Below are 12,707 nucleotides of genomic sequence, written 5' to 3'. Positions count from 1 at the left end.
CCAAAGTTATTGATTCAATGTTGATAAAAGCTTTATTGCTGTGGTGGGAAAATAACTTGAGTTTGTGCAGATGCTGTATTGTGATAGATCTATTATCCAGCTATTAGAAGATAAATGACTGATCTTTACCAGCTTCCATGCTTCCAGAAAATTGAAATAAGAAGGGGAATATCATTTGGGCTGTATGATTAGGGCAGGTGGGATGGCCATTAATTTAAGAGAAGGAAATGTTGGCAGCATAGGCCAACTTGCACCATATTATCAATCAAACCTTGATACACTTCTTGTGATGACCCAGCACTCTCAGGTTTTTGCAACGTTAATTAGAATTCATGACAAAATAGATGCAAGGAAACATTTTGTACCCTTCATAATTTTATAGAAAATTTATTGTTATTAGAGGAACCATTTGCTTAGTGTGATTTTTTTCATTACCAGCTTGTCAACTAGCATAGATAATCTGGAGAAAATATGAACTCCATAGATTGGGTGTCACTTTTGTTGATGGTTCATGTAGTTTACCTTGGAGCGCAGCTAATGGCTGAAGTTCATAGCAACAGCACAGAAAAACGTGGCAACCAGTGAAAGACAAATGAACCATGTTTATTGCTTTAATATAAAAAATACATAAATGGTAAGCTGTATTTGAATTTGTTGAGCTCATTGGTAGTTTTGTAGGTATGATTTATTTTTTCTTGCCCAAAAAAACTATTTAATTTTCATCTCAGTATGTCAGTTTCACTGTAAACTGTTTTTTGTTTTCTTTTTTACGTTTTGATTTAATCATTTTGTTTTAATTCAATGTTTTTATGGGATATTAAACATTTAATAAACTAAGATCATCAGCTGTTTCCCAAATATTTAGATAGGTCCCAGCATAGTGGAAATTTGCTTTGAGGTGTGCTGTTGTCTAAAAAGACGTAGAATCAAAATCAATTCAAATTATAGCTTGAATTGGAAAGAACTTATTGTTAATCATTTATGTTTAGCGCAGAACATGTTTGTAAATTCTGGTGTGGCGGATGGCGTGTAGTGTTATATGATGGAGTTGTTACAAATAAGTTAATATTCATATCTCTATCTTTTCATAAATACAATGAACTTTTTAAAGTGGATGCCGAAGATTCTTACTCCTTGTGAAAGACCTGCCATTCTAAATACACAAATTGACTTTGCCCCACCTCTGTGTTTATGCTGCTGAATTCACACACCCTCTTCCAAGGTGTAGAAAGAACAGTGCCTTGGTTTACTATTAGTAGTCTTGGAAATGTCAGTTTCTGCCTAACTGGTAAGTAGCTAGGCAAAAGGCAACATTCTGAGCTTTCTGTGTATAGCCTTAATTTTAGGGTAATATGAAATTTAAATTGAATACCGGCAAATGAGGAGTACCTATTCTTCATTTCACTCCCCTTAAAACTCTTGTGGAGAAGTAGCACCTGTAGCTACAATGATTACGAATTTTTATGTTTAGCTAAATGATTGCAGGTTTATAGGTTGTTTGTGGGATCTTGGTGTATGTATGTGTTTAGAAAATGTAAATAGGGGAAATGGACAGAAATAATTCTTTTATTTAAGGTTGCAACATTTAAGGTTTGTTAAGGGCAATATTTATATTTTATATGAAAGCTTGCATGCTTTCATATGTAGTCAGGTAATGTTGATAATATTAATTAATAGCAGTGTTAACTGATGATATAGTTGTAAAAATTATAGAAAGAAAAAGATTGTAAATGTGAACAATGAGACATTTTCCTCCTACAAGTGATGTGATATAGAAAATAAATGTAAGTATAATGCATTTTCTTTAGTCCTTTACAAATAATCAATTCCCTTCTTTATGGAATGAGTTGTATACATGCTGGGACCAGCAGGTACCAGTACATAGCAGAGCTGGAGACAATAAATGCAACGTCACGTTTATAGTTATTGGTAATTTGTGAAATCCCCACAGGACTTGGAACTTGTTTAGCATAATAGCAAGACTATATTCTGAGCTGTTTTCTTTCAGTTGTAATCGTAGGTGCATACTAATAAACCAAATGTCAACCAAAAAATAGGGGAAAACTCTTAACAAGTGAATATCGTTGTATTTTATATTTTTCCAAAAGTGCCATTTCAATAAATTGTACTTCTATTTAATTGCTTACTTTAAATCATTGGGGAAATTTTAGAGGTTGAAATGCAGATCCCCAGTGCTCTGCTAGAAGGTGACATTAATTTCCTTACAGAAAGCTGCTTTACATACATGCTTAACTGCATACATATCAGTTGCTTCATACAGAAGCCTGATCATAGTAGCTATTTTGCATAGCATGTGGTGGAAACAAAACAAAATTTTATTAAAGCAGTTGCTGGAGGGGTGGGAAGAGATAATTGGCAATACACAGTGACAAGTAGTTATGTCATATTTGTAACTGATAGCTGACAGGGCAACGAGATGCATTATTTTCAGTACTACTTGTATTTTTGCTAACTCTTGTACAAGCAACAATTGGTAGATAAAAAATCAAAAGGTTCAAAATGTTTTGTTTAAGGCTATCTGAAATAAAGTGGCACACTGCTTATCATTCAGGAAGGTAATATCATTAATCTTTGAACAATCCTAGGATGTAATATAATTTTATGACAGAGGAACGTGAAAGTGTATGTGGCTAATATATACCTTTTGTACTACATATTATTATAGTGGACAGATAAAGTTTGAATTTGTTATGCATGTTTTAAGAGGTTGGCACAGTAAATAATCATTTTTTGTCATCTGTGGCATATGATCTCTTGCTTTCTCTGGTATATGTGGACAATACTGTAGTTTGCAAACACTAATGTGGATATAAGTACTCATTTTTACGGCTGAACATTTAATATTTTTTTTATATGGACAAAGACATGGGTCCTTCACTGATCCCACTCCAAAATTTGTTTTGATTTTAAGCATCACTGTGAGAGTCTAAGGTAGATAACACTTTTAACATGCACTACTCATCCATCAAAGTGCAAGTAGATAAATAGGGAAGGTAAACGGCGTTTTCGTGTGCTCCTCTGGTTCGCCAGAAGCGGCTTTGTCGTTCTGGCCACATGACCTGGAAGCTGTACACCAGCACCCTCGGCCAATAACGCGAGATGAGTGCCGCAACCCCAGAGTCGGTCATGACTGGACCTAATGGTCAGGGGTCCCTTTACCTTTACTCCAACCATCATAGTAAAATAAAAAAATTCCTTCAGTAGCACCTTAAAGACCAACTAAGTTTTTATTTTGGTATGAGCTTTCGTGTGCATGCACACTTCTTCAGATACAGTGAAATGGAAGTTTCCAGGCACTTATGTAGAGAAGGGGTGGGGAGGGGTGGGGATGGGGAGGGGGGATCACTCAGAAGGGTGGTGGAAATGAGTGATTGACTGACTGATAGCTGTTGATGACCGGAAACGACTGCAAATGGTTTTGCATGAAAAAGCAAGGGTTGAGATGGCTGAAGATCGCTTATCATGTATAATGAGATAAGAATCCGATATCTCTGTTCAAACCAGGTCCCTCCATGGTTTTGAGCTTGGTGATAAGTTGCAATTCAGCAACTTCTCTTTCCAGTCTATTTCTGAAATTCTTTTGTAGTAAGACAGCTACTTTGAGATCTTGTATAGAATGTCCTGGGAGATTGAAGTGTTCTCCTACTGGTTTTTCTGTCTTCTGGTTCCTGATGTCAGATTTATGTCCATTTATCCTTTGGCGTAGGGTTTGGCCTGTTTGTCCAATATAGAGAGCTGAAGGGCACTGTTGGCATTTGATGGCATACACAATGTTAGAGGATGAGCAATTAAATAGTCCTGAGATGGTATGTTGGATGTTGTTGGGGCCAGTAATGGTGTTGTCTGGGTGTATGTGGCAGCAAAGTTGGCATCTGGGTTTATTGCAGGCTCTGGTACCAGTGTCCATGTTAAGTCTGGTGGTTGTATTATTGTGGGTGAGGAGTTGTTTAAGATTGGGTGGCTGTCTGTAGGCAATGAAAGGTCTTCCTCCCAGGGCTTGAGAAAGGGAGCTGTCATTGTCCAGGAGAGGCTGTAGATCTCTGATGATGCGTTGTACTGTTTTAACTTGGGAGCTGTATGTGATGACTAGTGGTGTTCTGTTATTTTCTTTTTTGGGTCTGTCTTGCAGCAGGTTCTGTCTAGGTATCTGTCTGGCTCTGTTGATCTGTTGTTTAACTTCATCAGGTGGATATTTTAGTTCTAAAAAGGTTTGCTGTAGATCTCTTAGGTGAGATTCTCTGTCTGTAGAGTTGGAACAGATGCGGTTGTAACGTAAGGCCTGGCTGTATACGATGGATTGTTTGGTATGTTTGGGATGGTAGCTAGAAGCATGTAGATATGTTTGTCGGTCAGTTGGTTTTCTGTATAAGGTGGTGTCTATATGTCCATCCTGTATTTTTATAGTAGTGTCCAAAAAATGTATTTCTTGCATAGATTGGTTCATTGTTAGGTTGATGGTGGGGTGAAAGTCATTGAATGTCTGGTGGAAGGTTTCCAGGGTCTGTTGTCCATGTGTCCAGATAATAAAAATATCGTCAATGTATCGCAGGTACAGGAGAGGTTTGAGTGGGTAGGAGTTAAGGAAACGTTGTTCTAAATCTGCCATGAAGATGTTGGCATACTGTGGGGCCATGCGGGTGCCCATGGCTGTGCCGCTGATCTGGAGGAACAGGTCATCACCAAATTTGAAGTGGTTGTGGGTAAGGACAAAGTGGCAGAGTTTGGTAGCAAAGTCCGCTGTGGTTTTATCTGAAATGGTGTTCCTTATGGCTTGTAAACCATCATTGTGTGGGATGTTGGAACCATAAGGAACACCATTTCAGATAAAACCACAGCGGACTTTGCTACCAAACTCTGCCACTTTGTTTGAAGGAATTTTTTTATTTTACTTCGATCCAGACCAACACGGCTACCTACCTGTAACTCCAACCATCATAACTAACTGGCTAGTATATTTCAAATTTAAAAGCACACCATACATTAAAAGTACATTAAACAAGGCAACTAAAACCTAAACAAAACATGTTGGGTTTAAAGGAAAAGAAAAGAAAGTTTTCAGGTCCCCAATCCATGCACGTTTTACTTGGGAGGAAGCTCCATTGAACTTGGTTGGGATTTACCTCTGAGTAACAGTGGCAATACAGTGCCCAGAGCTCAAAAACTGCTTGCATTTATGAAATTCCCTGTTGCAAAATGCAAGTTTCAAACACTGTGTGAAAGAATTGAAGAATGAAGAGCCCTCAAATATTCCATAGTACCTCCCTACAATGTTTTTTACTCCTGGTACTATGTGTTGTCTTCAAGTTTCAGATCCAGTGCTGTTATTTAGAAGAGATATTAACAAGTGGACGCCCCTATACCTACTACACCCATCAACTGAACTACACCTTATCTAACTGAACAAGATAGCTGATGGGCTTACTCTTAAGTTCATATTTATATTAAAGATACAGTAACATATATCATCATGAGCTATGTGTGCCAAGGGGACTGTACAATGAGAGTGTGAATAAGGCATGGCAATAAGAGTGATCTGTGTGCAAGTGAGAGTTGAAGTAGTAAAGAGAAGGGTAGAGAGGAAAAGGAGGTGAAAGTGAAAATGGGGGGTGCAAAGGGAGTTCCAAAAAAGAAGGGAATGGGGTTGAAGATGAAAACAGGGGCATGAAAGGGTCTGAAGAAAAGGAGGGGGAGATGGCTCCATAATTGGGAGGAGGAAGAAGATGCAAGGGATTACCATGGGGTTGGTTGGGGTTGCACAAAAGAAAGAAGGAGGAGATGTGGAAATGGGGATGAAGGTGAAAAGAGGTGCAAAGCAGGACTGCAGAATAGAAGAGAGAAGTGGCTTCAGAAATAGGGTTCAGAATCTTAAAAGCAAACTTAGTTACATGAGGTGGGAAGGAGGAGCTCTAGGGGGTTAATATGGGAGGAATAGCAGGGGTTGGTTGGTAAGCAGAGCGAGCAGGGGCATAGACCCAGTTATATGTATATAATCTTAAATGAATAAATCACACATCTGCTTGAAGAGTGATCCTCTATGGCTGAGTTCTTCTGGATTGATAAGTGCTCTTCCCACCTTCCAGTGCTTTTTACCAATGAATAAAGTCATATCAATGACTGACAATTAAGAAAGCAGATGTAGCCAATTAGATAAAGTGGTACATCCAGTGTCTGAAGAGCATTTCCACAAGATAGGAAATAAAATGAAATAAAGGTCACATAGCAGATGCATTTCTCACAAACTTGCTGAGTAGTCATAACCTACATGCTTGTCTCCCTTTCCTATAGCTTGTCGTTTAAACTTATTGTAATTCCTTTGGAGTTACTGATTCTTATATGCTTGATTCTTGTTCTCTAGCTTGTAGCAGGAAGTGTTGTGATGGCATTTGAAGAAGTCTGTCCAGACAGAATAGATCTGATTCACAAGAACTACAGAAAACTCTGTAATCTGTTGGTGGATGTGGAGGAATGGGGACAAGTTGTCATCATCCACATGCTGACTCGATATGCACGCATGCAGTTTGTCAGCCCTTGGAAAGAGGTAAATAACTTTTTAAAAGTTACTTTGAATTCTTCTAGCTTGTTAGGAGCAGGCTTAGTGACAAACACTTTCAGGAATGTACATCAATAGCTCTCAGATGGCCAGTACAACTTATCCAACAGTTTGCTTATTAGCATCTTCAATGATTTGTCACGCATCAAGACCATCAGACAATGTGTACCGTATCAAAATGAATAAACTTATTATTTTGTAGATTTCTGAGAGAAAGCATTTTTGTGGAGAATGAGCAGTCAACTCCTCTCCACATCAGCTAGTATGGGCTTGATCAGATCTTCTTAATGAAGTCTTCGTCATTGTATTTCTTCGTCATTGCAATGCCACACTTTAACACTTTACAGTCAGGCAGATAAATTGATCTCGAAAATCAGTGCAGTCTTGTAACTTGGCTCACAAAAGTTACTAGCTTGTAGAAAAAAGTAGAAAAAACCATATCAAGCAGGTTTGATGGAGAAAGGCAGATCTATCTCTGTTTTGTACTAGTTGTGGACAAACAGATCCTTCTTTCCTCATGCTTAGCACAGTAACAAAGTGGGTTGGTAGAGAAGGAATGAATTGACCTCCTCTTCTGCCAGCCCACTCATCTGCATGGAATTCTTGGTCACCTATTACTACCAGGCGATTTGTTAAATACAAGGCTTACTTAATGGATTATTGATCATAATTGGATTGTTTGTCAGATTGAGTTGTACTGGCTTCCTGCATTTTAAAACTGGTGAGAGCATTTTCTGATACTAAATGATTTACCATCATACTATTACTGCTCTCATTCTGTCGTAAACTTGTATTTCCTACACTTAACCGGGTATAAGTTAAATTCCATCCCCTAGCAATACTTGTAGTACTACAAGATAATGTTATGTGTGTTGCTGGTTTTTGTGTTGGTAGTTTATCTTCTGCATCCATGGTTGAAAGGCTTCTTCTAAGCATCACATGTCCTAGCCTACATGTTGTGTGCAGACACTTGGATTGGGTTTTTTCATTGCTTTATCCCCAAAGGTTGACAGGAGGTTATACAGTGTTTTAGGAATGTAATTGTATGCTGTGCAACAGCATGATATTTTTTCCTTTATGTTGACAGAATAGAACATGTGTGTGTGTGCGCGCGCGCGCGACCACACACACACACTGTAAGGTGTAGTCATCGTCTGCCATATTGGTGGCCACACCAATCGGCAGGCCCGGGGAGAGGGGAGGCAATGTGCACTGCTGTCCCTTCCATTAAACACACCTGCAGCAAGGCATAATGGAGCAGGGGAGGCTCTTCACACAGCAGTTTAGCAAGCTACTATGTGAAGCACCTCTCCCAATTTTTTAAAAGAAGAGTTGGTGAGCATGGGGGAGGCATAAAGGGAGTGTGTTTGGTCATGTGGGGGGAAAGGGCTGTTGGCAAGGAGGTAGGTGGGGTTGGTGGGTGGAGCAAGCAGTGGTGGCAACCCCTAGTGTGTACAGTATATGATTCAATGAATGATGGAATAATGTTTAGCTTTTTGACTTGTTTCATATAGGCAAGAATAAAAGACCCTTTTATCAGATTGGGTTTATGCATTCATACTGTAATATTTCCTCATAATTCCCCTTGATCATTCTGGGTACTCTTTTCTGAACTTTTTCTAGTTCTACAATATTCTTTTTTATGTGCTGCAAGCAGAACTGCACATGCTATTCAAAAATTACCATAGATTAGTATAATGTTATGCTATTGACAGTTTTATTTTCAATCCCTTTCCTGATGAGTCCTAAAATAGATATTTTTTTACAGCTGTTGCAGACTTTACAGCTGTTGACATTTTTATTGCAATATTTACCACAAATCTCTTTTCTGGTCACTGATTGCCATTTTAGAGCCCATTAGAGTAAAGAAGTTTCAGCCAGCATATACAAGCCATTTTCTGGAGATTAATTCAGCTTCTCACTGGGATCAATTAATACACCCATCTTCATTTTGGAGGTGTCCTTGAAGAATGGGTTATCCAGTTAATGGAAGTTGTAGCTTCCTTTGCTGACTGGAAGGTTGTGTGTGGCTGTATTCATGATAAACAGGTTCAGCAGCGACGAGATTGGTGTAATCCTGAAGTCTTTCTTCCCATTTGTCATTCCCCCTTCCTATGTACATAGTATTTTTTCACAAAATTATTATATGTAGTGCAGATATCTTCATGACCTGGATTAATCAAAGTCAGTCTAGTCAGAACAGAAAAGACAATGCTGTTTCCAGTTACATGTGAAACAAGATATTTTTGCTGTTTAACCTGCACACCGACATTACTGTTCATATCCAGATGTCTTTTTCTTTTCTTCTTTAGTGTACTTCTATTAACATACTTTATAAAGGAATGTTATTGTGCTTGCGGGAGATGAATAGCATTCATTCAATGATTCAGTCACCTTGCTGCATTCTGGAATTCTTTTTATCATTCTGTTTTTATTTGATAACTTCAAAGCAAATAATGCAGTAGATTAGATTTTCATAATGTTCACCATCAGCATGGCCCATCACTGGTAACTGATGAGAGGGTTCCATCTCTTAGATTTGATAGGACTTGCAGTGAAAGAAAATAATTCATGTTTGTTTCAGCCACTTTTTAAAATTTTCAGTTGTGAAGGAGTTATAGATGAATTACCACAACAGCATTTTTGTCCGTATCTTACGCCAAACCTTCATAATAGTTGCAACAACTAAAGTTGTATCTTTTTTGCTATTGGAAAATTTATTGTACCGGTAGTTATCTCACTTTTCATTCAAATCCTTGTTTCTTTCTGTACCATTCTTGTGGGCATGGGCACATTTTTAGCTTTTGCTGCCTGCCACAAGGATGACAAGGTATTGCAGTTTTTAAGAACAGGCAATATCACTAGCTACTCACTCATAAATGCTGCCTGATAGAGGCCCAGCACAACTGCAGTGTGTCCAAACTCATAGATGTTGTTAAGAAACTGCAAGTGGTTTACATGCTGCTTCTCCTTTAGTGTATTCATTACCACTGCACTGGTGGTAGCCCAGATTAGTACCAGTCTATATGTAATACTACAGCATGGTTAAAACTGACAAAGAAAGAGGATTGTGTTTGTAAACCTGGGAGCCACTCTGTCTCTTAACCATGATTAAGAGATTGGCAGTGTTATGTCTGCACAGGGCAAGAAAGTTCAGAAACCAGATTGGTTTCTTGCTAATTTAATTGCTAAAATAGAAGGAGAACCTCTTTGAAATCAGCAGGTCTCCATGCTTTTTTCAATAGGTTCTTAAATAAACACATAACAAGGTTTCTTGTGTAGTAGAACAGATTTTTAATTTAGTTTATTTGCATCATTATAGATCAGTATTTAGACTGTTTATATGTAAATGTATGATTTGAGGAACAATTAACTGTTGACAAAGTATATTGCAGTCATATCAATTGCAGTGCATTTTCCATAATTTTTCTAACTGACATCTTTGATAAATAGTGGTTGCCAAGTCAAAACCGATTATACAGTGCACTAGGAATTCATGGTGCTGTCAGGGAGAAGACCGATTGACTTTAAATTTACATATTAATGAGAAGATTTGTTAAGGGGGTGCTTGACTATAGAAAATAACAGCATATTTATAGGGCACGACATTTTATAAATAAAGCTGATGCAGGAAAATGGAAATTAAACCTTTCAGATTAATACATTCAAGAATGTTAAAATGCATATTTGCATTTTTATTTTATGAATTTACCTTCTTTTTCAGAGCAGTATATTTCCTCCTCTCCAAGTTAAATGTTCTGCTCTTGCAGGATTAGTAATTTTGAATTATTTTGTGTGCCTCAACAGGTAAAGGGACCCACCAATAAACATAGAGGAAGATCATAGTTTACGGTTTGTTAATTTTGGTACAAGCCCTATTATCTTCATTCTTACAAAAGAATAAAGATTCATATCCCTATTAGGATTTTGTGATAGTACAGTAGTGCTAGTCGTACTGATATAAGACTTAAAATATTTAGTGTGTAAACACTCTAGCTTTTATTTCATATAAATGAGTATCTTGAAAGCATGTATTTCAAGATTCACCAATTCATTAGCTGTGGATTTTAAAATGTGCGTTCCAAGCTTAATTACACAGAATCACTAGCGGTTGATATAATTGTTGGGATAAGAATTCAGATCTTGCCTGGCAACTTTGCCTTCAGTGGGTAACAAAAAAGGTGATAAAGTAATTACATCTAGCACTGTGTGTTAAATTTTACTCATGATTTCAGTTATTGCAGTGATTGTACAGACCTCTGGCCCATTGCTGAGTATCTCCCCTAAGTGAAGATACAGCTGTTAAAATCACAAGTGCCCTGTTTTCGCTCATAACAGTCCTAAACCCTGAGATTGCTGTCCTGTACCTATTTACCTGGCAGAAAGCCCATTAAGCACAAAGAGACTTACTTCTGAAGTAGATATGTATATCATTGGACTGTAAGTTAACAATACAGTGAATTCTTAATGAGTGCCTGGCTTTGGATGCTGCACAGCAGGAATCATGCCCAAGCATCTGGAAAGTTTTCTCATTTTGCATTTACCATTTGTGAAGGGGATTCTTTAACTTCCACCTGCACTTATTGTATAGTGGTATTTTCAGAAAAGACCTTCTGTGATCCAGAACCCCCAGGTCAGGTAAGTGCAGTGGTGGGGTGGCAATTGGAAGAGCTGGGCGAGCTGGAGCTGCTTGTTGCTGCTGCCAGTGCTGGGCCTGGTGGCAAGCCGGGCCTGACTACAAGGTGCAGGGTGTAATTCACCCCAGCGCCTAGCAGATTACAGCCTTCGGATGTTGCCAAGGGGTGCAGGACCCATCGGCAGCATTGGCACGGGGAAATCCACCCCAGCGCCTAGCCAAGTGGGGTCATCTGGTGCTGCTAACTTGCATCTAGTAAATAACTACTCAGATGAAAGCTGCACTGAGTTCAGTGGGCCTTACTCCCAGGTAAGGGGTGTGTGTTTTATCTAGGCAGCCAGGGCTCCTCCGGATGACAGTATCTTTTTGTACCAGCCAGGTCAGTGAGGACCACTTATTTTTAAAATTCTCCCATATATACAGAACTTAAAGACTGTATCTGTAGGTTCCCCCTCTGTGTCAAATAACTGGGGTCAAATAAGTGTTGTTTACTTTTTATAATACATGGATCTCCCTCGGGAGGTTCTGGACTTTCCTTTCTTGGAGGTTTCTAAGCAGAGGTTGGATGGCCATCTGCCATAGAAGATTTAGCAGAGTTTCCTACATTGCAGGAGGTCGCACTAGAAAAATGCAGGGGGGCTACAATCAGAAAAAGGTTGGGAAATACTGGTGTTTCTGTCCCTAAATAGCTAATATCAAAGAAAAAAATGTGTACAACTTAAAAACTTTATTTCAGCTTCACTCTTGGTTTGTTAGCATGTGGAATACTATAAGAATGGCCCAGAGCAGCTAAAGCCTTAGTAATGCTGAGTCCTGCATTTTTACTAATTGTAGTTAGTGTTTACCCACAGTATATAAAGCTCTCCATTACAAAGCCAGGATGACTAAAAAGAGGCTTAGGGCACCCTTTGTCCACATATTAGTTACACTCTTAAGTTTTAGATTCTACAGATATTTTTTGAGCTTTGAATAGAGTAACTTGGGCACAACAATTTTACATCCTTGTAGTCTTAAAGAAAACAACAGCATAACATTACTCTCTGAATCTTTTGTCTCTGCAGTATGATATTTGAAAACAATATATATACTTTTTATAACATGCCAAATAATCAGGCTGTTACTTTATGTGAACTCATAATGTCTCTGGGAAATGAGTGGTTAAGCGTATATGAAAGTATGGGTCTGTTTGGGGGAATAGATTTTGTACCCTGGAAGATTCACTGATTGATCTCTAAGGTTTCGTGCTGTATTTGATTTATGGTTCTCCTATTATTCTAGTATATAGACATACTACTTATTGAGCTTTTGCTTGGTCAGCTGAATTACAGAGGCCCAGGCAGCCAATAGATGTTTTTTTCTTCAGGCTCTGATAAAGAAACATTGTTTGCCAGGAATCTGTTGAGAAATTTGAGCTGTAGTTCAAATTCAGAATATGCTAAACAAAATTTAGGTGACATACCATATTTATGGTTTTGGTACTACCTGAAAGTGAAAAGCAAA

General features: G+C 38.3%; 1 protein-coding gene across 1 annotated transcript in view; it reads left to right on the top strand.

Moving 5' to 3' along the window:
• The window catches only part of AP3B1 (adaptor related protein complex 3 subunit beta 1), a 134,257-nt gene that overhangs the window by 30,052 nt on the left and 91,498 nt on the right, over positions 1 to 12,707 (top strand). Inside the window, exon 7 of the mRNA XM_035100070.2 lies at positions 6,377 to 6,559. Coding sequence (XP_034955961.2) covers positions 6,377 to 6,559 — 183 coding nt within the window. The remainder of the gene's footprint in view (positions 1 to 6,376; positions 6,560 to 12,707) is intronic.

The sequence above is a fragment of the Zootoca vivipara genome, chromosome 11 (assembly GCF_963506605.1).
Source record: "Zootoca vivipara chromosome 11, rZooViv1.1, whole genome shotgun sequence".
Taxonomy (NCBI): Eukaryota; Metazoa; Chordata; class Lepidosauria; order Squamata; family Lacertidae; genus Zootoca; species Zootoca vivipara.
Note: the sequence above shows the minus strand (reverse complement) of the source record. Positions and strands in the feature narration are given on the sequence as shown.